Below are 26,629 nucleotides of genomic sequence, written 5' to 3' on the forward strand. Positions count from 1 at the left end.
CTGACCCAAAAGGTGGCCTTTTTGGCTGCATCATGAGCTTCCTCTGAGCCGTCAGCCTCAGCCATGAGCGAAAAGGGCTGCCAGCTCCTGGTGTCGCCATGCACCCTGTGCCCGTCGCTAGGGAAGATCAGAGGGCACAGGTGCCAATCCATCAAGGCACCCGCAGCTTCCCCCCACTGGGGCGGTCCCCGCTTCCCCAGCGCGGACAAATCTACGACCGGGAAGCCGAGCGGCGGCCAAGTGGCCCTGCCGAGCCTGAGCCTCTGCAGGACGGTGTTGACAAATGGTCAGCATGACGCTAAGCTCTCATCCCTGCACCGGCCTGCGGACACTGGCACGCAGACAGGTACATGGAGTGGAGACCTCCACCAAGGCCTAACTATCCTATCAGAACAATTTAACAAAAGTGGGGGAAAATGTGTCTTTATTGGTCGTACAAATCCCAAAAATGACGAGAAGTCGACCTTAAAAACGTTTTTTTATTAGGGATGTGCCGATCGATTGACCACTGATTGGTATCAGATAGAGATGTCCGATATATGCTTTAAAATGTAATATCGGAAATTATCTGTATCGGTTCGAAAAAGTAAAATGTATGACTTTTTAAAACGCCGCTGTTTACAAGGACATAGGGAGAAGTACAGAGCGCCAATAAAACTTAAAGGCACTGCCTTTGCGTGCCGGCCCAATCACATAATATATACGGCTTTTCACACACACAAGTGAATGCAAGGCATACTTGGTCAACAGCCATACAGGTCACAATGAGGGTGGCCGTATAAACAACTTTAACACTGTTACAAATATGCGCCACACTGTGAACCCACACCAAACAAGAATGACAAACACATTTCGGGAGAACATCCGCACCGTAACACAACAGAACAAATACCCAGAACCCCTTGCAGCACTAACTCTTCCAGGACGCTACAATATACACCCCCCCCACCCCCCCGAAACCCGCCCACCTCAACCTCCTCATGCATGTCCCAAATTCCAAGCTGCTGTTTTGAGGCATGTTAAAAATAATAATGCACTTTGTGACTTCAATAATAAATACCTTGTTACCGTATTTTTCGGACTATAAGTCGCTCCGGAGTATAAGTCGCACCGGCCGAAAATGCATAATAAAGAAGGAAAAAAACATATATAAGTCACATTTTTGGGGGAAATTTATTTGATAAAAGCCAACACCAAGAATAGACATTTGAAAGGCAACTTAAAATAAATTAAGAATAGTGAACAACAGGCTGAATAAGTGCACGTTATATGAGGCATAAATAACCAACTGAGAACGTGCCTGGTATGTTAACGTAACATATTATGGTAAGAGTCATTCAAATAACTATAACATATAGAACATGCTATACGTTTACCAAACAATCTGTCACTCCTAACCGCTAAATCCCAATGAAATCTTATACGTCTAGTCTCTTACGTGAATGAGCTAAATAATATTATTTGATATTTTACGGTAATGTGTTAATAATTTCACACATAAGTCGCTCCTGAGTATAAAGTCGCACCCCCGGCCAAACTATAAAAAAAACTGCGACTTATAGTCCGTAAAATACGGTACATTGTTTAATGCATCCAGCGGGGCATCACAACAAAATTAGGCATAATAATGTGTTAATTCCACGACTGTATATATCGGCATCGGTTGGTATCGGAATTGGTAATTAAGAGTTGGACAATATCGGAATATCGGCAAAAAAGCCATTATCGGACATCTCTAGTATCGGACGATTTTCGTGAAAAAGCATGTGACCAATTAATGCTGATCAAAAACTCCGATCCCCACCTGCTGACACTGTATTTACTTTTAGTACCCCAGCTGACAACCTCGCGGCTAATTGTGTGTCTCCATACACAGTGTGGAGCTGCTCCCCTCAGGTAATTATAATCGCCTCCGTTACGGCAAATAAACTGCATTTGTTTGTATCTTAGGTAGAGCGGGGCTGAACACGCTACACACCGAGAGCTAGCCAGGCGCACGCATGCTAACCGCTAAGCTAGCTTTAAACAACACCAAGAAGTAAGAGCTTAGTAAAGTTTAAAAACATTACAGCAGAAAGTAAGCCGATATTAACAAGGATTTAACAAGACTTTACTTCAATCAATAACGGAGCACCATCTTCTCATCCGTGGCTCAATAACACGGAAATGTGTCCCGTGAAAAACCGTCCGACCGTAACCCTCTAATAACTAAAGTTCCGTGGGTGAATTATGTAAACTCGCTACAGTTTTTAGCGCTTTGATAGCTAGTCTACTGACAGATATCAGTAAGAACTTTACACTACTTTATATTAAAAATGGAAACAGCGGAAGATGAATGCCACATAAGAAGGTAGAAAAAAAGAAGAAGCTTATGACTACAAAGGCGGACGAGCGCACATTTTCAGGACTTATGCAGATCCCAAATACACATCAGCAGGTACCAGAAGGTAAGAAAAGGTGCTTTCGCATAATATTGTGAAACAAAACGCCAGATAATATGTCTGCTAATAGGTGCCATTTTGCGGTCCTTATACACACACCATAATAATACTTCTATGTTTAATGCGCCGACAGTCCATTAAGCGGTGCGGCTTCATAGCTCACCGAAGTCGTACTAAAAACATTTTGACAAAGATTTTTGAGCGCCGTGTGTAATGTTCTATGTTCTCAATGGGACATTTAAAACGTCGGCGTCATTTACTGGCGTCATCTTGCAGTTGACACGTATCTCTTATGTGTGACTGCCATCTACTGGTCACACTTACATTACTTCGAGGTCGGTAAGCACAACCCGAATCATGCCGTACATTAGGCGCTCCGGGTTATAAGGCGCACTGTCCATTTTGGAGAAAATGAAAGGATTTTAAGTGCGCTTTATAGTCCGAAAAATACGGTAGATTAATAAGACTGTAGAGAGAGGACAATATGACAACTGTTGGTGTATCGTAATAATAAATAATAATACATTTTATTTGGTATAGCGCTTTTTAGAGTACTCAAAGACGCTTTACACGATAAAAAATTAAAATATATATAACAGTTCAAAGTAATAATATAAAATACAGGAAATATAAAAGCAGTACATTGTAAAATACATAATACATAATAATACAGGACAATATACAGGTATCGTCACAGTCAGTGCACAATATGTAAAAGGAGGGCGGATCAATCCATAAATTGGTGGTGTCAATACAAAGGGGAGTATCGGTATATGATCGGATACTACAGTAATTAAGTCGATAATTATATTTTCTCCGAATCTATTTGTTGTTGTTTTTGTTCATTTTTACAAACTCAGGGAATAATTCCCTGGATGCAGGTGGACTTTGAGGGCAAAAGGATTTAAATGAGTAATGAGTATTTCTTGTATTTTATTGACCTTGTATTGTTCAAACCATTGTAAGTAATAAAATAGAATATAGTTCAAACATTGTGTTGATATTGTTAAACTGTTAATAGCACTCACCACAAATTGAACATTTTACAGTTATTACATGTGATCGGTGTTGGTATCGACGGATCTCATTCATGGATGATTGGTATCGGAATTGGCAGTAAAAAAAAAAACCCTAATCGGCACATTTCTTGTTTTTAATCTTTATTTGTCTCACACTTCTGCACCCGCACTGAAGTCCTCTGATCCCCAGGATCCCTGTCCTCTAACCAACACACCTAAACACAATATGTGTCCTTAAGTGGAGCTGAAGTTAGCAGGTTGAAAAATGTTAAAACAGTTCAGTGAGGTACAGTAGCTCTTTTGTAAGCATGACGTTGGCATTAGCTTAGCATCCATACCGACCATATATGGTCTTCAATGTATAGTTGAAGTTATCTACCAGGTTTAAAAATATGAGAATTTTTTTCCCCAAGTTGCTGCGCCTCCACTGAGGTCCTCTGGGCACCAGGATCCTTAACTCTCGATTCAACAAACCTAAACACAATTTGTCTTCAATGGAACTGAGGTTTAATTAGCAAGTCTGAAACATTTATTTGGGGGAGTTTTCGGTTAATGCACTTCCCCTGAAGTCATATGCTCTGCCCTTCATCCTTAACCTTCTTCCAACAACCCTAAACACGATGTGCCTTTAGCGCAAAAACAGCGTTATCTTAACAGGTTTAAAATTGTCTGAAGCTGCTGCGCCTCCCAGCATACCGAGCTCATATCCAACAACCTCAGACACAATTTGTCGGCAGTGAAGCCGAAGTTATAGAGGTTTAAAAATGTTTAAATTTTCAAGCTGTCGTGCCTTCACTGAAGTCGTCTGGCACAAAAAAACACTACAGAAGAGATATAGATATGAGCAAAACTCAATCACCTACTTTTCTCACCCATGCGGTCATCCAGGCTGACCTCTCTGCTCTCTCATTTATTGATAATTAACCGAGCATAAAGCTGCTGCCTGAAGTCAGTTTGTTCAGAGTGGAAGCTGGACTGAACTCATTAGTGATTAACAGAGCAGAAGGTGTCTTTGCCTGCTTGGGTTCGCAAGGGAAATTCCATAGCTTGAAACAGACTTGAAATGTGTTTGGTAGGGGGAGGGGACACGGTCTGTAAACCACCTTTTCTAACTTCCTACTCCTGACACTGTTTATTCATGTTGAGACCTTGTGTCCATCAGGTCGTGCCGTGTCAAGGCCTGTCATTGAAGTTCTTGGACATCCGGCTAGTTCTAACCTAACGGTGACCAGTATTCCGTTGTCAATCCATCCATACGATGTCACATCAAGACTGTCCCATCAGCTTCCCCTTGACGCCAGGTGGGAAACATCAACATCGGCGAACTCGCATATGTACAAGTGCTAAAACGTACGATGTATGTGTTTCAGGTCCTTGCTATCAAGAGAATCCCTGGCGTCCACCACCCTCAGTCTCTTCGAAACTCAGTCTGTGTTTAGTGGCAGGCACGACTGGCCGTCTGGCTACCGCGTGCTGCCCCCACTGGGAGAGACGCCATGCTCCACCCAAGCCAACGAGGGCGGTGAGCAGCTCGGCCTCCCACCTGGCACGGCCATGTCCGGCACGACGGCGTCGACCGCATCAGCCTCCTTGCCCTCGTACCTTTTCACTGGGGATTCCGGTAGCCCCAGACAGCAAAAGAAGAGAGCCCTTTCCACGTCACCTCTGTCCGATGTCATGGGGATTGATTTCAACTCCATCATACGCACCTCTCCTACTTCACTTGTGGCTTACATTAATGGCTCTCGAAGCTCGCCGGCCTCCCACCCAGCGCTCTCTCCTGTCCACTCCGAAGGCTATGGCCACTTCCTGGGTGTGAAGGGGTCCTGCATCTCCCAGCTGCATCCCTACTCTGTCCCAAACGTTTCACATATTCTGGCCCCACCGGACAAGTCCGCTCACGTGAAGGTTCTCAAAGAGCGTCTGGAAGATCAGGCTAATATGGTATTGGAGAACCATTGCTTTTCAGTTCCACAGGAAGTGGACAGGACTTCAGAGACTACTAGACAAGAACAAAGCAACATTCTGCCACCTCTGCTGCTACAACCAACACAATTGACTTCTCAAGAAGCGACCATTCCTCAGGGACCACCGCCACCCTACCACTCCCACCAGCACATCCACAACTTTCCTAGAAGTCGCCACAAGCTAAAGACTCAAGATCGTCTCAACCAGGGTCTGCCCCGGCATGGGCTAAGCTTTTTACCCCAGGTCACAATGCTGGAGGAAGAAGAAGGCGAACTGGAGGACTACGGGGCCCGCTGCTGCATGTGGATGGACTGCAGCGCCGTCTACGACCAAAAGGACGAGCTCGTGAGGCATATAGAAAAGATGCACGTGGACCAGAGGAAGGCTGAGGACTTCACATGCTACTGGGCAGGCTGTTCTCGCAATCTTAAACCCTTCAATGCCCGTTACAAGCTTCTGATCCACATGAGGATCCATTCGGGAGAAAAGCCCAACAAGTGCACGGTACGCCTTTGATACCCTTTATTTCCTGTAGTCCCATTTGGATTAAGAAACTCTTTTTTGCCACACACCAGTGTGAGTGGCCCTGGGTCAAGTGGTGGGTTAGGTGTCCTGCCCAAGGACACAACAATAGTGACTAGGATGGGAGAAGCTGTATTCGTACCAGGAACCCTCAAGTTTCTGGACGACCGCTCTACCATCTGAGCCACACTGCTCAAATTTGGCCGGCCGAGTGGTTTAGTTTGGCCCACAAAAGAGTGGCTTCTAAAATTCATACTGAGCCCTTCCGTGCTCACACAATCATCGATGGCATGTCTGCAATGCTACAGTAGGAAAAGGATTCATATGGTTGCAGTTTACCTGACAAATTGGGTGGGTGCACGATCCACTTTAGCCGCCAGATGGATTGAGTGTTGAAAATCTTGAAATGTGTTTGGTGGCAATTCCAAGTTTCACCATATTGATATGTAGAGTGGCGCTTTTCATCATTTCCAGTAGACAGGATTGGGGCCATATACCTTCCTACAATACTGTGACTAGTTGCCATCTGTCAATTGTGACAATTAAGAATTATCTTTATATATGGCGGTATGGCTCTAAACTCCTTACTCAGGGTGCTGCTGTACACTTAAAATTGCTGTGTTTGGCCCATTTTCACTTTTGACCCTTGGAGCCAGAAGTTTTGGGGACCCCAGATTTAAACAGTACGCACTAAGCGATTCTTCAAAGAAGTCAGAGCAGGAACATAATACTTTTTCAAATACAAATAAAAATACAGATTTATCCACTCTAAATCTGTATTTGTCTAATGTAATTTTTTAGCATGTTTCACATACAACAATGTCACATTTAGGAGTGGGACAGGAGGACACAAACCTTAGCAACACTAGCATAGCCATGTTAGCTACAATGCTAACATTACGCTCGCATTTTAACCGCAACATCATGCTGGGTTAGCTTAATCCTTGAAATGATCAAACTTATAACTCTGAAGAAGCAGGGTTGTACTGTTGTACTAGTATAGTACCGCGATACCAATGAATCACATTCGGTACGATACCGCCTCTAAAAAGTACCGGTACCCCCATTTCCCACATTTTGTTATGTTATGTTATGCCTTATTCGAAAATGGGATTAATTAATTTTTGTTCTCAAAATTTTATATATGAATGTTGTCTATCTGTGTTGGCCTTGCGACTTGTCCAGGGTGTACGCCGCCTACCGCCCGAATGCAACTGAGATAGGCTCCAGCAACCCCCGGGACTCCTAAAAGGGACAAGCGGTACAAAATGGATGGATGGATGGATGTAAAGATGAATAAATGATGGATAAAAACCAACGCTTCCCATCCAACCTGACGGAGCTTGAGGAATGGGTGAAACTGCCCATGGATACTGTAGGTGTGCCAAGCTTGTGGCATCGTATTCAAAAAGACTTAGGTAAGGTAGGTAGGTAGGTAGGTAGGTCGGTCTTTGTCATTGCACAAGTACAACAAAACTCTGTTTTCAGCACAAACCCGTTCAAGATTAGACAAACAAACAGTGTACAGGGTTACAGAACAGGACCGCTGATGGGTCGCCACAAGGCGCCCCGTAAAAGATGGGAAAAAAGGTAAACGCTGGGGGAGGATGAGTAAAAAAATACAATCTAGATTGGGCTCCTGAGAGGACCCAGTCTGGAGTGGGAAAAAACCTCCATAGCAAAGCACATATACACAATACAGCATACATCTCGAGACTTGCAACGGAGGGGAGGGAGTGGGGGCTACGGTGGGAGGCTGCAGCTCTTCAGGCGCTGCCCAGCCGTCGATCACCTCTAAGGGATTCGCGTCAAGAGCGTTGGATGGGGGGTGGGGTATGTGTGTGTGGCATATATTCTTTGTGGATGCATGTGTGTGTGTAAGCCTGCCGCGTGTCTCTGTTCCGCGGCCTTGGTGTTGTTGCAGCCGCCAGTCAGTCTAAAGTTAACAACAACATGTGTGTGTCCATGAGAGACAAGAAGGGAGTTTGTTGTGTCTTCGCCGCACTGTCCTTTGGGAGAATCTCGAAGCCAGGGAAACAATCCAAGTTAGATTGTTTTGTATGCGAGTGAAAATAGAATTGTCTATGACTGGTCCTCAAATTCATCCTGCGGGGCAGTTCTTCCCGCATCCTCTAGTCATCATTACTTGAGGCTGTAATTGCTGCCAAGGGTGCATCAACAAAGTATTTGAGCAAAGGCTGTGAATACCCATGTACAGTACATGTGATTTTTTATTTTTTTATAAATTTGCCAAAAAAAAAAGAAAAGAAAACACATTTCACACTGTCATTATGGGGTATTGTCTGTAGAATTTAGAGGAGAAAAATGAATTAATTCCATTTCGGATGTAACATAACAAAATGTGGAAAAACTGAAGCGCTGTGAATACTTTCCGGATGCACTTGCATATTTTTTTTTATTTATTTTTTTTTTTTTTACTCGTGTCATGAAATATTCCACATTGTCGTGGCTCCCACATTTCTTTGCATTCCATTTCTTTTTTACTTTTCGCTGGGAAATTACTTGCAGAGATGGATGAGTAATGCACCAAACTCTGGCCAGACACGCTTCATGTGTCCGCCATCAACCAGTCAATTATTAACAGCGTGGCATAGCGGCGGGCCGACCTTTCGTGAGAAGAATCTTCACTTATTAGCCGGAGCCTTTGTTGCCATGGGGCCACCAGCACTGGGGTCGTCAATCATGAGGCAGTTCCATATCTATCACTATTATTGTCTTGGCCGTGACGCGTTTTTAGTAGTCATATCGCAAGCAAATTTTCTCGACATCCAATTATATATATATATATATATATATATATATATATATATATATATATATATATATATATATATATATATATATATATATATATATATATATATATATATGCTACATATAGTCTTTTCTTTCATGACTGCATGCACACCTGCTGAGATGGGAAATTGGCACTTTACAGCAGGAGCATTTGTATTAAAACCCAGCACTTTGTTTGATTGGCAGGTAATGAAAATCAGTGCATGGTAAAGAAAGTAAAAGAGGAAGGAAAAATGAGGCGGCTCTTGTTACACGGCGAACATAAAGAACAAGCCCGGGCTTGTACCTGCCATGGCGGCATTGAGTGTTTGATGCCGTAAACAGACTGTTTGGTCTATGTGTCACTGTGCAATGTCATTTGTTTTTCGTATGTTTCTTCTGTCGGAATAATACACTAAGGATGACAAAAATAGCCCCGTCGTGCAAAATGCAAATGTCCACCACGGGGGACGCTTGTTGCCAGGAGGACATATGAGGTTTGAACCACTGATCGCAAGTGTTAATTAGGGGTATTTTGTTGCCATAATCTAATTGCTCTATTCCTCAAAATACAAAAATACATTTATCGTTGAAAAACAACCCAAAAATGGTTCATAGTTTCGAAAACCCGGAAATTTAGTTAAAATGATACCCTTATAACCCCAAAAATTGATTGCTATTCATAAAAAAATACTCCAAATTTTACCCAACACTAGCAACTCATAAATTGGGTTATCAAAATAATCCAGATTTAGGGGTATATTGTTGCCATAATATAATTGCTCTATTCCTCAAAATACATTTGCAGTGAAAATACAACTTCATCTTTGAAAAGTTTAAGTTTGAAAGGGTTGTATCAATCCAAGTCGCACTTACAAGGGTGCACACTAAAAAATGTTGGGTTCAAAAATAACCCAATTTTAACCCAACTGCTGGTTCAGAAAAGGAAGAACTCCTTATTTGAATTATTTTAACTCAACACTTTGGGTTAATTTTTTCCAACCCAACTTTTGCGTTGAATTATTTAACCAAAAAGTTTAGTTATGATAACTTAATGTTGGGTTATTCCCAACCAAACTATTGGGTAGAATTATTTAACCCAAAAAGTTGAGTTATGCTAACTCAATGTTGGGTGATTGTAAATAATGTTAATGAGATTAATTCACGATAAAATTCCCTTCAAGAAAAAAGTAACGTTTTAATAAAAAAAAGCCTTTTACCCAAAAATGCATTTATCGTTGAAAAACAACCCAAAAATGATTCATAGTTTCGAAAACCCAGAAATTTAGTTAAAATAATATCCTTATAACCCAAAAAATTGATTGCTATTCGTAAAAATAACTCCAAAATTTAACCCATCACTGGTAACTCATAAATTGGGTTATCAAAATAATCCAGATTTAGGGGTATATTGTTGCCATAATCTAATTGCTCTATTCCTCAAAATACATTTGCAGTGAAAATAAAACTTCATCTTTGAAAAGTTTAAGTTTGAAAGGGTTGTATCAATCCAAGTCGCACTTGCAAGGGTGCACACTAAAAAAGGTTGGGTTCAATAATAACCGAATTTTAACCCAACTGCTGGTTCAGAAAAGGACGAACCCCTTATTTGAATTATTTTAACTCAACATTTTCGGTTAATTTTTTCCAACCCAACTTTTGCGTTTAATTATTTAACCAAAAAGTTGAGTTATGATAACTTAATGTTGGGTTACTCCCAAGCAAACTATTGGGTAGAATTATTTAATTCAAAAAGTTGAGTTATGCTAACTCAATGTTGGGTGAATAATGTTAATGAGATTAATCCACCATAAAATTCCCTTCAAGAAAGATGTCACGTTTTAACAAAATTAAGCCTTTTACCCAAAAACTGCTTTTATCGTTGAAAAACAACCCAAAAATGGTTCATAATTTCGAAAACCCAGAAATTGAGTTAAAATAATACCTTTATAACCCAAAAAATTGATTGCTATTCATAAAAATAACTCCAAAATTTAAGCCATCACTGGCAACTCATAAATTGGGTTTTCAAAATAACCCAAATTTAGGGGTATATTGTTGCCATAATCTAATTGCTCTATTCCTCAAAATACATATGCAGTGAAAATAAAACTTCGAGTTTGAAAAGTTTAAGTTTGAAAGGGTTGTATCAATCCAAGTCGCACTTACAAGGGTGCACACTAAAAAATGTTGGGTTCAAAAATAACCCAATTTTAACCCAACTGCTGGTTCAGAAAAGGACGAACCTCTTATTTGAGTTACTTTAACTCAACATTTTGGGTTAATTTTTTCCAACCAAATTGTTGGGTTGAATTATTTAACCCTAAGAGTTGAGTTATGCTAACTCAATGTTGGGTGATTGTAAATAATGTTAATGAGATTAATCCACCATAAAATTCCCTTCAAGAAAAAAAGTTACTTTTTAATTAAAAAAAGCCTTTTACCCAAAAATGCGTTTATCGTTGAAAAACAACCCAAAAATGGTTCATAATTTTGAAAACCCAGAAATTGAGTTAAAATAATACCCGTACAACCCAAAAAATGGATTGCTATTTATAAAAATAACTGCAAAATTTAAACCAACACTAGCAACTCATAAATTGGGTTATCAAAACAACCCAGCATTTTTTAGTGTGCAAGTTCTTTTTTTATTCTGGCAACTTAGCTGCCAGTTTTTCTACCGCAAAAACAAATGTACCGTCTTTCCATTTACAGTAATACTCCGTTAAAACAACAACCGTAGATTTTGAAGTCAAAAACTGGCAGCTCAGTCAACAGGATTTTAACAGGGGGGATATTGCGGGGACAAGAGGGGGATGAGACAAAGAGACAACAACAACATCAGCGAAAAGGATATGTACAAATATGATCGTAAAAGTGATAGCAAAGAAGCAGTTTGTGAAATAACTAATAATACAGAAATGACAATGAACATTATTACACTACAAATGGAGCAATACAAATACCAATAGCAATAGCACTATTGATAATGAATAATAACAACAATTTACCTCTTTTATCAACAATACAATTGTTCAAATGCAACAATACATATATGTAATGAGGCTAAAAGGAGTTTGACACCCCTTATTAGAGTATTGCATTATTTTCAGCCCAATAGTTGCTTGGCACTATGATATCATACAGTAGCAAACGTCAAACGTTTCGCAACATATTCTGATTAAAAAGCATGGGAAAGCGTGTCCAAAATGTAGAAAAAAAAGAACATCCATCCATCCATCCAATGCCGTTCAAAAATGATGCCATTATGTACAATAAAGGCCTACTGAAATGATTTTTTTTTTATTTAAACGGGGATAGCAGATCCATTCTATGTGTCATACTTGATCATTTCGCGATATTGCCATATTTTTGCTGAAAGGATTTAGTAGAGAACATCGACGATAAGGTTCACAACTTTTGGTCGCTGATAAAAAAAGCCTTGCCTGTACCGGAAGTAGCGTGACGTCACAGGTTGAAAGGCTCCTCACATTTCCCCATTGTTTACAATGCAGCTAGAGTGATTCAGACCGAGAAAGTGACGATTACCCCATTAATTTGAGCGAGGATGAAAGATTTGTGGATGAGGAACATGAGAGTGAAGGACTAGAGTGCAGTGCAGGATGCATCTTTTTTCGCTCTGACCGTAACTTAGGTACAAGCTGGCTCATTGGATTTGTATTTTAAACCACCTCGGATACTATATCCTCTTGAAAATGAGAGTCGAGAACGCGAAATGGACATTCACAGGGACTTTTATCTCCACGACAATACATCGGCGAAACACTTAAGCTACGGAGCTAACGTGATAGCATCTGGCTTTACTGCATATAGAAACAAAAGAAATAAGCCCCTGACTGGAAGGATAGATAGAAAATCAACAATACTATTAAACCATGGACCTGTAAATACACGGTTAATGCTTTCCAGTCTGGCGAAGGTTAACAATGCTGTTGCTAACGACGCCATTGAAGCTAACTTAGCAACGGGACCTCACAGAGCTATGCTAAAAACATTAGCTATCCACCTACGCCAGCCAGCCCTCATCTGCTCATCAACACCCGTGCTCACCTGCGTTCCAGCGATTGACGGTGCGACGAAGGACTTCACCCGATCACTGATGCGGTCGGCGGCTAGCTTCGGATAGCGCGTCTGCTATCCACCTCAAAGTCCTCCTGTTTGTGTTGCTGCAGTCAGCCGCTAATACACCGATCCCACCTACAGCTTTCTTCTTTGCAGTCTTCATTGTTCATTAAACAAATTGCAAAAGATTCACCAACACAGATGTCCAGAATACTGTGGATATTTGAGATGAAAACAGAGCTTTTTGTATTGGATTCAATGGCGTCCGAATACTTCCGTTTCAACCATTGATGTCACACGCATACGTCATCACACATAGACGTTTTCAACCGGAAGTTTAGCGGGAAATTTAAAATTGCACTTTATAAGTTAACCCGGCCGTATTGGCATGTGTTGCAATGTTAAGATTTCATCATTGATATATAAACTATCAGACTGCGTGGTCGGTAGTAGTGGCTTTCAGTAGGCCTTTAATGTGTCATTGATGTTTATTATGGTGTTTTTTGAGGTTACCTTTATTGCGGTGCTTTAAGCATGAGGCATCTTTCCCAATATAAAAAACATATTGGTGAATAAAAATCTTTACAGCCTCTTCATCTCTTGTTAAGCGTGTAAAAATATTACTTTTCTCATTCGGTGCTACCATTTCAATTTATTTCACACGCCGTCTGTAAACACATCTGTTAACTTCGTTATATCGGGGGCTGGGGGGGGGGGGGGGTGTCGAGATTGCTGGACCAAAATTAATTATCCCGGAAAAATATGCGGTGAGCTAAGGAGTACTGTGACTGAACAATAAATGACCAAAAGGTATGAGAATGTTAGGAATGCCAGTCTCGGAGCAAGAACAACAAAATAGGACACGCGCTGTGTATTTTCTTCATAAGGCGAGGACATTCCAGCTGCCCCCTGCAAACAGGAAGTAAACTTACTTGCATATTTTAGCCATGGAGTCATAGGTTTTGCATGATGTTGCAAAAATGTGACATTTATTGCTTTGAAGGGCATCAATCCGCATCCTATTTGATGGTGCAGGTGTACCCGATGTTGAGGTCGGTTGGCGTGTAAACGTTGACTCTATTCAAGGTTGATGCGATTTGCAGCGGTGTGGACTCGAGTCACATGGCTTGGACCCGAGCTGCGGTATCATCGGCTTGACAGTATCATGCAAGACTCGAGGGAGTTCAGCAAATGTGTCACGACATATATTTCAAAGACAATGTCGATATCTTTTTGAATATCTTGCCCACGTTGCAAGTTTGCATCGCATTATAATAACCAGGTCAAGTCCGAGCATCCGCTAAGTAATATGAAAAGTATGCAAGTACTTGCTGTCGCCATTGTGCATTCTCTCTTGTCCAGAGGTTTTTAACAGGTGGTCTGTCACCCCCGTGGGATTTTTTTTAATTGATTTAACTTTATATACATATCTATGTATATATTCACATTAGGGTTGTACGGTATACCGGTACTAGTATACTATTGTGTAGAGATGTCCTATAATGGCTTTTTTGCCGACATCCAATATTCCGATATTGTCCAACTCTTAATTACAGATTCCGATATCAACCGATACTGATATATACAGTCGTGGAATTAACACATTATTATGCCTAATTTTGTTGAGATGCCCCGCTGGATGCATTAAACAATGTAACAAGGTTTTCCAAAATAAATCAACTCAAATTATGGAAAAAATTGCCAACATGGCACTGCCATATTTATTATTGAAGTCACAAAGTGCTTCTTTTTTTTTTTAACATGCCTCAAAATAGCAGCTAGGAATTTGGGACATGCATGAAGAGGTTGGGGTGGGAGGGGGGGGGGGTGTATATTGTAGAGTTAGAGTTAGTGCTGCAAGGGGTTCTGGGTATTTGTTCATTTATGTTACGGTGCGGATGTTCTCCCGAAATGTGTTTCTCATTCTTGTTTGGTGTGGGTTCACAGTGTGGCGCATATTTGTAACAGTGTTAAAGTTGTTTATACGGCCACCCTCAATGTGACCTGTATGGCTGATAACCAAGTATGCCTTGCATTCACTTGTGTGTGTGAAAAACCGTAGATATTAGGTTTATTTAAGGTTTATGGTGCTCTGTACTTCTCCCTACGTCCGTGTACCACTCCGTACAGCGGCGTTTTAAAAAGTCATAAATTTTACTTTTCAGAACCGATACCGATAATTTCCGATATTACATTTTAAAGTATTTATCGGCCGTTAATATTGGCAGTCCGATATTATCGGACATCTCTACTATTGTGGTACTAATGAATCAAAAACGGTACTATACTCTGTTTGAAAAGTACCAATTCGCCATTTTTCGCCATTGTCGCGTCATGACATTGCTGGTTTTACGAGCAAAGGAGCATGTTCGGCAGCGCACAGTCACGGAGTACTTACAAGCAGACACGGTGTGTAGACAGAAAAGGGAGAACGGAAGCATTTTGGCTTAAAAACCTAAAGATAAAGGTGAAGCTATTACACTGAAACGCCCTCAGGAAGAGGTGCTTTAAGACATGCACACTCTCGGCATTCTCTCGATGAGCTTCAAGAGTTAGTCACCTAAATAATGGTTTTCACTTCACAGGTGTGCTTGACGCTCATTGAGAGAATGCCAAGAGTGTGCAAAGCAGTAATCAGAGCAAAGGGTGGCTATTTTGAAGAAACGAGAATATAAAACACGTTTTCAGTTATTTCACCTTTTTTTGTCAAGTACATAACTCCACATGTGTTTATTCATAGTTTTGATGCCTTCAGTGACAATCCATCCATCCATTCATTTTCTACCGCTTGTCCCTTTTTGGGGTCGCAGGGGCCGCTATGCCTTCAGTGACAATCTACCGTATTTTTCGGAGTATAAGTCGCGAGATGGAGTATAAGTCGCACCTGCCGAAAATGCATAATAAAGAAGGGGAAAAACATATATAAGTTGCACTGGAGCCCGGCCAAACTATGAAAAAAACTGCGACTTATAGTCCGAAAAATACGAATAGTCATGAAAATAAAGAAAACGCATTGAATGAGGAGAAGGTGTGTCCAAACTTTTGGCCTGTACTGTACATAACTACTGTTTTTTTTTTTTTAAATAACAGTACTCTACTTAAGTTCTTTGCAGTAAAATTCTTTTGACCTTTTTTCGTTATGTACTTTTGTACTGAAATAACTAAAAAAAACATGTTTTATGTTCTGCGATGAAGTGCTGACTTGTCCAGGGTGCACCCCGCCTTCCGCCCGAATGCAGTACCCCCCGCAACCCCAAAAAAGGGACAAGCGGTAGAAAAATGGATGGATGGATGTTTTATATTCTAGTTTCTTCAAAATAGCCACTCTTTGCTCTGATTACTGCGTTGCACACTCTTGGCATTCTCTCAATGAGCTAACCCCTTCAAGACTGTTGGAAAACCATTTCAGGTGACTACCTCTTGCAGCTCATCGAGAGAATGCCATGAGTGTGCACAGCAGTAATCAGAGCAAAGAGTGACAATCTACAAAGTAAATAGTCATGAAAATAAAGAAAACTCATTGAATGAGGAGAAGGTGTGTCCAGACTTTTGGCCTGTACTGTACATAACTACTGTTTTTTTTTTTTTAAATGACAGTACTCTACTTAAGTTCTTTTTTGCAGTAAAATGCTTTTTACCTTTTTTTGTTATGTACTTATGTACTGAAATAACTAAAAAACATGTTTTATATTGTAGTTTCTTCGAAATAGCCACCCTTTTGCTCTGATTACTGCTTTGCACACTCTTGGCATTCTCTCAATGAGAGCTAACTCCTTCAAAGACTGTTGGAAAACCATTTCAGGTGACTACCTCTTGCAGCTCATCGAGAGAATGCCAAGAGTGTGCAAAGCAGTAATCAGAGCAAAGGGTGACAATCTACATTGTAAATAGTCATGAAAATAAAGAAAACGCATTGAATGAGGAGAAGGTGTGTCCAGACTTTTGGCCTGTACTGTACATAACTACTGTTTTGTTTTTTTAAAATGACAGTACTCTACTTAAGTTCTTTTTTGCAGTAAAATGCTTTTTACCTTTTTTTGTTATGTACTTATGTACTGAAATAACTAAAAAACGGGTTTTATATTCTAGTTTCTTCAAAATAGCCACTCTTTGCTCTGATTACTGCGTTGCACACTCTTGGCATTCTCTCAATGAGCTAACTCCTTCAAGACTGTTGGAAAACCATTTCAGGTAACTACCTCTTGCAGCTCATCGAGAGAATGCCAAGAGTGTGCAAAGCAGTTATCAGAGCAAAGAGTGACAATCTACATTATAAATAGTCATGAAAATAAAGAAAACGTATTGAATGAGGAGAAGGTGTGTCCAGACTTTTGGCCTGTACTGTACATAACTACTGTTTTTTTTTTTTTTTAAATGACAGTACTCTACTTACGTCCTTTTTTGCAGTAAAATGCTTTTTACCTTTTTTTGTTATGTACTTATGTACTGAAATAACTAAAAAACATGTTTTATATTCTAGTTTCTTCAAAATAGCCACCCTTTTGCTCTGATTACTGCTTTGCACACTCTCAATGATCTAACTCCTTCAAGACTGTTGGAAAACCATTTCAGGTGACTACCTCTTGAAGCTCATCGAGAGAATGCCAAGAGTAATCAGAGCAAAGGGTCATGAAAATAAAGAAAAGTCATTGAATGAGGAGAAGGTGTGTCCAGACTTTTGGCCTGTACTGTATATATGTTTAAAACAGTAAATTGGATCATGGTTAAGATAAGTGCCATAATATTGTAGCTCCAGTAATGACTTCACAGTGTCAATGACTTGGAAGGACTCAAAAATGACTCCAGACTTGACTTAACCGGCCTTGTCCCGAGAATTGACTCGGATTTGGGATTAAAGACCTGAGACTTGCGATACATTGACTTACTCCTACTTTTGTCAGTCTGTCTGACAACAGAGAAATAAATGACAAGGCACTGATACAGGATTTGTATGAACGCTGACCCCTGCTGGCTGCCAGATGTATTAGTCTTGATAATAGTTCAGCATATTTAGATGGCAACTGAATTTTCTTGACATTAGCAACATCTGACCGCCTCGTGCAATGAAACATTAAGTTTGTCGGTATTAAATGATGTTAAATAGCGTCATTATGCACAGGTCGCCGCGTCGCTGCAGCAATATGGTGGTTCTGCGTCATTATCCAAACATTGACCAGGGAAAAGGGCATAGTAAAAATAGGCTTTCTATACATGGAAGAGAAAGCAATGAGGACTGGTTATTAGGCGTCCGTGCTGGTAGGAGACTAAATGAATGCTTGTGGGGTTCTTTTGCATTTGCATTTCCACCCACACAACAAGGCCGAGCAGCCTGCGTGAGTAAAATCCAGAAAGCTCTCAGAGGAAGACAAAAAAAAGAGGCTAAGGTCTTCCTCCATGAGAGGCGCTTATCAAATTTATGCAAATAAAAAACCGCGCCATGTGATGTGGACCTACCGCGTTTCTTTTCCGCGCAGTTCAAGGGCTGCAAGAAAGCCTTCTCCCGCCTGGAAAATCTCAAGATCCACCTGCGCAGCCACACCGGGGAGAAGCCGTACCTGTGCCAGCACCCGGGATGCTTCAAGGCTTTCAGCAACTCCAGCGACCGAGCCAAGCACCAGCGCACCCACCTGGACACGGTGAGCGGCACGCACCCTAGTCAACAAAACACACACACACACAAAGGGTTACTTCCAGGGGTCGTGACAAGTTTTTCCCAATGCTCTCTTGTCTGGGGTGTGCAGAAGCCGTACGCGTGCCAAGTGGCGGGCTGTGCCAAGCGCTACACCGACCCCAGCTCCCTGAGGAAGCACGTCAAGTCCCATTCCAATGCCGAGAGACAGTTACGGAAGAAGGTACAGTAGGAAGCTGCTAACAACTAGGCCAGACCTGGGCAAATTAAGGCTCGGGTTAAGTGTTTGAATCTGGCCCAATATTCCCAAATAATTTTTTTAGATCTTTAAGATGGAAAGTGTAGCTGCCATTATGATGTGCAGTGATGTTTTCTAATGAGCGTAAGTCTTGAACTATACCAAGTATTTCAATGGTTGGAATCTGCACTTTTGCATGATATACTAGTTACTATGGTAATCTAAGTCACAGCAGCTCAGACGAGGCACCAAGCACTGTGGGTGGGGAGCGTTTCCACTGAGTGCCAGCCTGAAATGCGGGTGTCAGGGACAGACGCAGAAGGAGATTTTTACAACAAAGTTCTAAAGCTTAGTGATATATCAGATGTATCAGATTGTAGGTGGGGTTTTTTTTTTTTACATTTCGTGTTGATAATTTGCTGTTTGTTGCATTTTTGTCGCGTTTTGCTTGATTGTAAAATATGTCGATGGAGAGGGTGTCAAGACTTGGACTTAGGCGCGGTTTTTTCTCCCGTGGTGCAAATGATTTGGACCGAACACGGCGTGAAGGTGAATACATATTTAATTTTAACACTCAAAAAAGGAATAAACAAAAGGCGCGCACAAGGGCGGAAGTACAAAACTTGGCTATACAAACAAAAACTCGCACAAAGGCAGAACTATGGACAAAAAAACAAAAGACACTAAATGTGGCATTAATCAACAAAACTTACTTGCGATGACGTGAACAGGGCAGCATGGACTATGAACATGAAACAGAGTGTGTCAAGAGTGTGGTGTCGCCAGGCTGACTTCCTGGCAACAATGGGCTTAAAAAATAGTGACATGATTAGTGAAAACAGGTGCGTGACTCAAAATGTGAAAACGTGAGACAGGTGTGTGACATGAGGATGTGAACCAGGTGAAACTAATGGTTGCTATGGTGACAAAGCAAGGGAGTGAAAAGAGGAACTAAAAAGTGTCCAAAAACCAAGCAAAACATAACTAAACAAAACATGATCACAGACATGACAGAGGGGGTTTGACGTTCATATGTTGTCAATATTCAGTGTTTTATCGTTCGAAATTAACATTGTAAATCCCACATTCTTTAATTTCATGTACATTCTGGGTGTCTCATTCAGTAGAAAAATGTTAAAATTCCATTCCGTTTTTTAAGGCGGTCTGTCATAAGGTTTTTAGCCTTCAATCAGACATTATTGTAAGGTTTTGTATTAGAGTTCTTAAAAATAGGACCCAAGCACACATACTGTACAGCAGATTTTTACAGTATATATATATATATATATATATATATATATATACATATATATATATGTATATACATATATATATATGTATATACATATATATATATGTATATATATATATATATATATATATATATATATATATATATATATATATATATATATATATATATATATATATATATATATGTATACATAAGGACAGCACGGTGGAACAGGGGTTAGTGCATGTGCCTCACAAACTCCGGCTTCCTCCCACCTCCAAAGACATGCACCTGGGGATAGGTAGATTGGCAACACTAAATTGGCCCTAATGTGTGAATGTGAGTGTGAATGTTGTCTGTCTATCTGTGTTGGCCCTGCGATGAGGTGGCCACTTGTCCAGGGTGTACCCCGCCTTCCGCCCGAATGCAGCTGAGATAGGCTCCAGCACTCCCCGCGACCCCGAAAGGGACAAGCGGTATAAAATGGATGGATGGCGGTATACATAGATAGACAGATATATCGGCCCCCAGACAACTTTTTTTCTCTAAATTTGGCCCCCCCCCCGAGTCTAAATAATTGCCCAGGCCTGAACGAGGGGGTATTCCAGGTAGGAGGTTCAACAGACTCTGACATCTGAGTTGGTTTAACTTAGGGTAGGAAAGTCAGAATTTTAAGTTTCAGAAAAGTTATCTGAATTAGCTCAATCAATCCTGAGTACTCAGTATGTTGACTCGGAGTAAAGACCAAGAATAAAAAGCTATGTTTAACATAGCAGTTTAACATCCACCTACTGAATAATAGCAGAAAGACGGGTGATTAATTGGTGCATATCTTTTTTCTATCACCATAGATACAGACTCTACATTTCAAAAAGCTCTCCACAAACAAAAAGTCTTTACTTTGTAACTTTTATAAGTGATGCGATAATTAGATCCACTTAACACACACTTAATTCTGATTATTTGAACTAAAAAAGATGAAGGTCATTCAAACTCTGGTAAATAATTGAATCTAAATACAATATTCATGTTCTAAAACAGGCTCTTCAACTAGGGGGGCCAAATCCGGCCCAGGAAAGACATTATAGAGTTCAGTTGAAAACTTTGGATTATTGCAGCAAATTCCTTAAAAACCCACCAGTGTGCTCCTGGAAACACATTGGCAGATCATTGCATTGACAGTTCAACCTTGCTAGCAAACAAAGAACACTGGGGGCCAAACTTGTGATATACATAACTGAGGTGCTCCTCAATGCAACCCTTTAAGTCCTCTCTTTTTTGGCAGCCAAGCTTTTTTTCATAATGTGATTTATGTAACTAAGGTGTTTACTTCCGATGCAGTCGGTAGTCATTTGTTGAACTTCTTTACTTACAGTAAACTAGTGGTGTTTTGGCATTTCAACTGGTGGCCTGTGAGTTGTGTTAAAAAAAAAACAACAACTTGTGAGAGCCTCACGTTTTGCAGAAGGTCCTTAAAAACAACAGAACGCACCTTCAACTCTGGCAAAATAAGTAGACCAATCAGATGTCCACTGTAGAGGACGCCTGGTTCTTTGGATTCTAAAAAAATAAGACAAATAGTGAACAGAGAACTCTCAAAACAATTGAGTTGAATATCCCTGTGCTAAAACCAAACCAGTCATCTTTTCTGCTCATTAAAGGCCTACTGAAAGCCACTACTGCCGACCACGCAGTCTGATAGTTTATATATCAATGATGAAATCTTAACATTGCAACACATGCTAATACGGCCGGGTTAACTTATAAAGTGCAATTTTAAATTTCCCGGGAAACTTCCGGCTGAAAACGTCTCGGTATGATGACGTTTGCGCGTGACGTCACGGGCTGAAGCAGACATTTTGGAATAGCACGGTGGCCAGCTTAAGTCGTCTGTTTTCACCACATAATTCCACAGTATTCTGGACATCTGTGTTGGTGAATCTTTTGCAATTTGTTTAATGAACAATGGAGACTGCAAAGAAGAAAGCTGTAGGTGGGATCGGTGTATTAGCGGCTGGCTGCAGCAACACAACCAGGAGGACTTTGAGTTGGATAGCAGACGCGCTACCGTGAGTACAGCTTTGGCTTCCAAACATTTGATCGCTTGCCTGTACGTGCGTGCCGCTATGTGCATGTCACGTACGTAACTTTGGGGAAATATATGTTTCTTGCCGACTCTGATGGCGGCCGGGGTGTCGTCGAAAGCTACAACGCTGTCCGCCGCCGCGCTGCTGTCCTCACCTGTCTGGGTTGACTTCCTCCGTCTCCGGGCCGCCAACCGCACCGATCATCGTGGTGAAGTCCTTCGTCGCGCCGTCAATCGCTGGAACGCAGGTGAGCACGGGTGTTGATGAGCAGATGAGAGCTGGCTGGCGTAGGTGGAGAGCTAATGTTTTTAGTATAGCTCTGTCGAGGTCCCGTAGCTAAGTTAGCTTCAATGGCGTCGTTAGCAACAGCATTGCTAGGCTTCGCCAGGCTGGACAGCATTAACCGTGTGGTTACAGGTCCATGGTTTGGTAGTATTGTTGATCTTCTGTCTATCCTTCCAGTCAGGGGTTTATTTCTTCTGTTTCTATATGCAGTTAAGCATGATGCTATCACGTTAGCTCCGTAGCTAAAGTGCTTCGCCGATCTATTGTCGTGGAGATAAAAGTCACTGTGAATGTCCATTTTGCGTTCTCGACTCTCATTTTCAAGAGGATATAGTATCCGAGGTGGTTTAAAATACAAATCCGTGATCCACAATAGAAAAAGGAGAGAGTGTGGAATCCAATGAGCCCTTGTACCTAAGTTACGGTCAGAGCGAAAAAAGATACGTCCTGCACTGCACTCTAATCCTTCACTCTCACTTTCCTCATCCACGAATCTTTCATCCTGGCTCAAATTAATGGGGTAATCGTCGCTTTCTCGGTCCGAATCACTCTCGCTGCTGGTGTAAACAATGTGCAGATGTGAGGAGCCCTTCAACCTGTGACGTCACGCTACTTCCGGTACAGGCAAGGCTTTTTTATCAGCGACCAAAAGTTGCAAACTTTATCGTCGATGTTCTCTACTAAATCCTTTCAGCAAAAATATGGCAATATCGCGAAATGATCAAGTATGACACATAGAATGGATCAGCTATCCCCGTTTAAATAAGAACATTTCATTTCAGTAGGCCTTTAATAAACATATTTTTCTTTACATAAGGTTCACTCTCTGACCTGCACATGCACAGTAATCAAATGATGTCCAATACATAAGCTGTATCAAACCTAATGCCTGTGTGATTATATTGAAGCCCAGTCTGAGAGCAAATAATTTGGCATTAGAACCTATTAGCTCCAGGACAGAGGCAAAATATTAGGGACACAAATGCAAACGACAATCGTCCCTATTTTTCGGACTGTAAGGCGCACTTAAAATCCTTTCATTTTCTCAAAACTCGACAGTGCGCCTTACAACCCGGCGCGCCTAATGTACGGAATCATTTTGGTTATGCTTACCGACCTTGAAGCTATTTTATTTGGTAAACGGTGAAATGATAAGTGTGACCAGTAGATGGCAGTCACACATAAGAGATATGTGTAGACTGCAATAGGATGCTAGTCACACATAAGAGATACGTGTAGACTGCAATATGACTCAAGTAAACAACACCAACATTTTATATGTTCCATTGAAAATATAGAACATTACACACAGCGTTCAAAACTCTATCAAAATGTTTTAATACAACTTTGGTAAGCTATGAAGCCGCACCTCTTGATGGATTGTACTGTGCTTCAACATAGGAGTATTATTATGGTGTGTGTATAAGGTAAGACTTATTATCTGGCGTTTTGTTTCGCAATATTATGCAAAAGCAACTTCTCCTACCTTCTGGTACCTGCTGATCTGTATTTGGGATCTGCATATGTGCTGAAAATTTGCGCGCGTCTGCCTTTGTAGTCGATAACCTTCTTCTTTTTCTCTATCTTCTTGTTATGGGACATTCATCCTCCGCTGTTGCCATTTCTAATATAAAGTAGTGTAAAGTTCTTCAGTAAACTCGCCATGAAAGCGCCAAAACATACGGGTGTAGTGAGTTTACATTATTCACCCAAGGAACTTTAGTTATTAGAGAGTGCCGGTCGGATGATTATTCACGGGACACATTTCCGGCGTTGTTGTTGCACTAGTGAGCCACGGATGAGGAGATGCTGCTCCGTTATTGACTGAAGTAAAGTCTGGATGTCATTAAAACAGTTAGCGCCATCTTTTGACACTTCATCCACTCCCGTCCTTGCATGCTACACCGCTACAACAAAGATGACGGGGAGAAGACGCTGTCGAAGGTGAGCCATGTAAATAAGACCGCCCACAAAATGGCGCATCCTGAAGCGACTGTCAGAAAGTGGCTTGAAGATGACCTGTAAAACATCATCTATGCAACGTATTGACCAACGAACCACCATTACATGTTATGTAGACCACAAGGAAGTGTTTTTAACTTAGAAAAAAATAATTATAATATGACGCCTTTAATGCGCCTTATAATTCGGTGCGCCTTTTGTATGAAAATAGACCTACACTGCAAAAACTGAAATCTAAGTAAGATTAAATATCTCAAATAAGGGTGATATTTGCTTATTTTCTGTCTGATAAGATAATTCTTCTCACTAAGCAGATTTTATGTTAGAGTGTTTTACTTGTTTTAAGGGTTTTGGTCCTAAATGATCTCAGTAATATATTACAGCTTGTTGCTGAGATTTGATGACCTATATTGAGTAAAACATGCTTGAAACTAGAATATCAAGTGTTGCAAAGCTGTGTCATCAACACTCACAAGTATAAAAACTACTTTTTTAAAGTAATAATTTCAAGCATGAACAAAAAAATCATGACTTTGACGCAATTGTGTCTCATAAATAAAACAGATGTCAGCCAAATGGACTTTGCTGTTTTATTTTCAATGAAACAAGAGAAAATACGTACCGGTACTCATATAGTAGTACAGTTGGCACAGTACAGTATACGGACAGTTAATATTTAAACATTTAACATGTGACATTTCAAACTATTTTGAACAGAAATAGTTCATGCACATTCAGATGATTTCTTCAAAATTACAATAAAGAAAAATTTGGCTGGGGGCCAGGCTGTGTATATATATATTCCCCGCGCACTACTTGACTGAAAGAGCACGCACTTGGCGTGATGATGTCATGTTGTCGATGGAAAAATGCATTTTTAGACAATATGATTTGCCTGAGCGGCTATGAGACCCCGAGAGTAACAAGCGGGTGCATTGTTGCCTTTCCAATAAGAAAAATAAACTAGTTTTTAGTATAAGTTTGCTGGTTTCAAGAAATGTAATGCCGGGCGCATATCATTATGTCAAAATAATGGCACTAGCATTTACTTCATTTAAGTATATTTTTCAACATATTGAGAAAAAAGGTCTCATTTTTTTTTCTACCAAGAAAAAAAGTGCACTTGTTATTAGTGAGAATATACTTATTTTAAGGTATTTTGGGGTTCATTGAGGTTAGCTAAATTTACTTGTTTTGGAAAGTTTTGACAAGCCACATTTTCTTGTTCTATTGGCAGATAATTTTCCTTAGTTCAAGTAAAATACCCCTCATTTTTGTATTTTTTTTTTCTTGTTTTTGAACACTGACTTTTTGCAGTGTATGGTTCGGAAAATACGGTACTAATAAAAATAATGTTAAATTAATAGTACATCTATGCATAGCGGAAATTATCAGGGCTTGTATTGTACACAATGGTGTTAATGTTTAGCATTAATGCCTCTGGTCCATGTGTTATTTCCTTTAGATGAAATCCACATTCGATGTGACCCAGGACCCACTGACAGACTGTTTAACCATCCACCATCTGCACCCGAGCCTGTCTCCGTCAAACAACCTGATAGCATCCTCCAGAGCCTCTCGTGAGCCATACTCATGTATGAAGAAGCTACATTTTTAAATAGATGTGTCACACCTAATAGCATGTGTGCATTAGACTTACAACGCGCTGGCCTGTCAACCCTTTTCTCCTCAGCCCCTACGCAGCGACACGAGCCATCCCACCATCCCAGCTTGGCTCTGATGCGCACCCGGCAAGACAATCACAGGTAATGGACCTCAGAAGCCTTTAGGATTTTTTATAGCATTTCATCATGTTTTTTTTTCATGAAATGCACATAATGGAATCCAATACAGCACACTAACATATACTGTACTTACTAGCCCAGGGGCGCCAAACTCATTCTCATTAAGGGCCACCTTTGTGCACCGCTTGTAACAGCAAATACGACATAATCGTCTGGTGATATTATTATATTGCCCATGTACTTTATTCATGTCATTTTTTTAGGGCTGTCAAAATTAGCACGATTAATTGTCGCATTAATCATGCACACACAATTTATTTTGACGGTACGAGCTTTTTCACCTTAACCGCAATACCATCATTGATCAGATCAATGCGTACGTGAGTACAAAAATTGAGTGAGGAGGCTCCGACTGGTGTGTTCACTGGCAAATTTCACTCCAAAATACAGCCTGAAAGAACTTGAGAAAAAACCGCTACAAAGTTTTGTGCAAATACAGGGCCGGCCCGTGGCATAGGCCGTATAGGCAAATGCTAAGGGCGCCGTCCATCAGGGGGCGCCACGCCAGTGCCACAAATGTTGGAGAGAAAAAAGAAAAAAAAAAGTTGGTACTATTATTT

The 26,629-nt window shown here is 40.7% G+C and overlaps 1 protein-coding gene across 1 annotated transcript; it reads left to right on the forward strand.

The window, feature by feature from the left end:
- On the forward strand, nt 1-26,034 carry glis3 (GLIS family zinc finger 3). Its single transcript, XM_062032028.1, has 7 exons — nt 1-346; nt 4,623-4,761; nt 4,831-5,932; nt 18,304-18,465; nt 18,571-18,681; nt 25,730-25,844; nt 25,958-26,034. Exons 1-7 carry the CDS (start codon nt 64-66, stop codon nt 26,032-26,034), a joined length of 1,989 nt encoding a protein of 662 aa, XP_061888012.1. The 5' UTR covers nt 1-63.
- Nucleotides 26,035-26,629: the final 595 nt, after the last annotated feature.

This window comes from Entelurus aequoreus, linkage group LG21 (assembly GCF_033978785.1).
Source record: "Entelurus aequoreus isolate RoL-2023_Sb linkage group LG21, RoL_Eaeq_v1.1, whole genome shotgun sequence".
In the NCBI taxonomy this organism is placed as follows: Eukaryota; Metazoa; Chordata; class Actinopteri; order Syngnathiformes; family Syngnathidae; genus Entelurus; species Entelurus aequoreus.

Bases quoted from the DNA above. Each gene is read 5' to 3' on its own strand.
- glis3 (XM_062032028.1), top strand. From the start codon at position 64: ATGAGCGAAAAGGGCTGCCAGCTCCTGGTGTCGCCATGCACCCTGTGC. The intron at 347-4,622 runs GTACATGGAGTG...TGTGTCCATCAG, and splicing joins GGACACTGGCACGCAGACAG to GTCGTGCCGTGTCAAGGCCT. The intron at 18,682-25,729 runs GTACAGTAGGAA...TATTTCCTTTAG, and splicing joins AGAGACAGTTACGGAAGAAG to ATGAAATCCACATTCGATGT.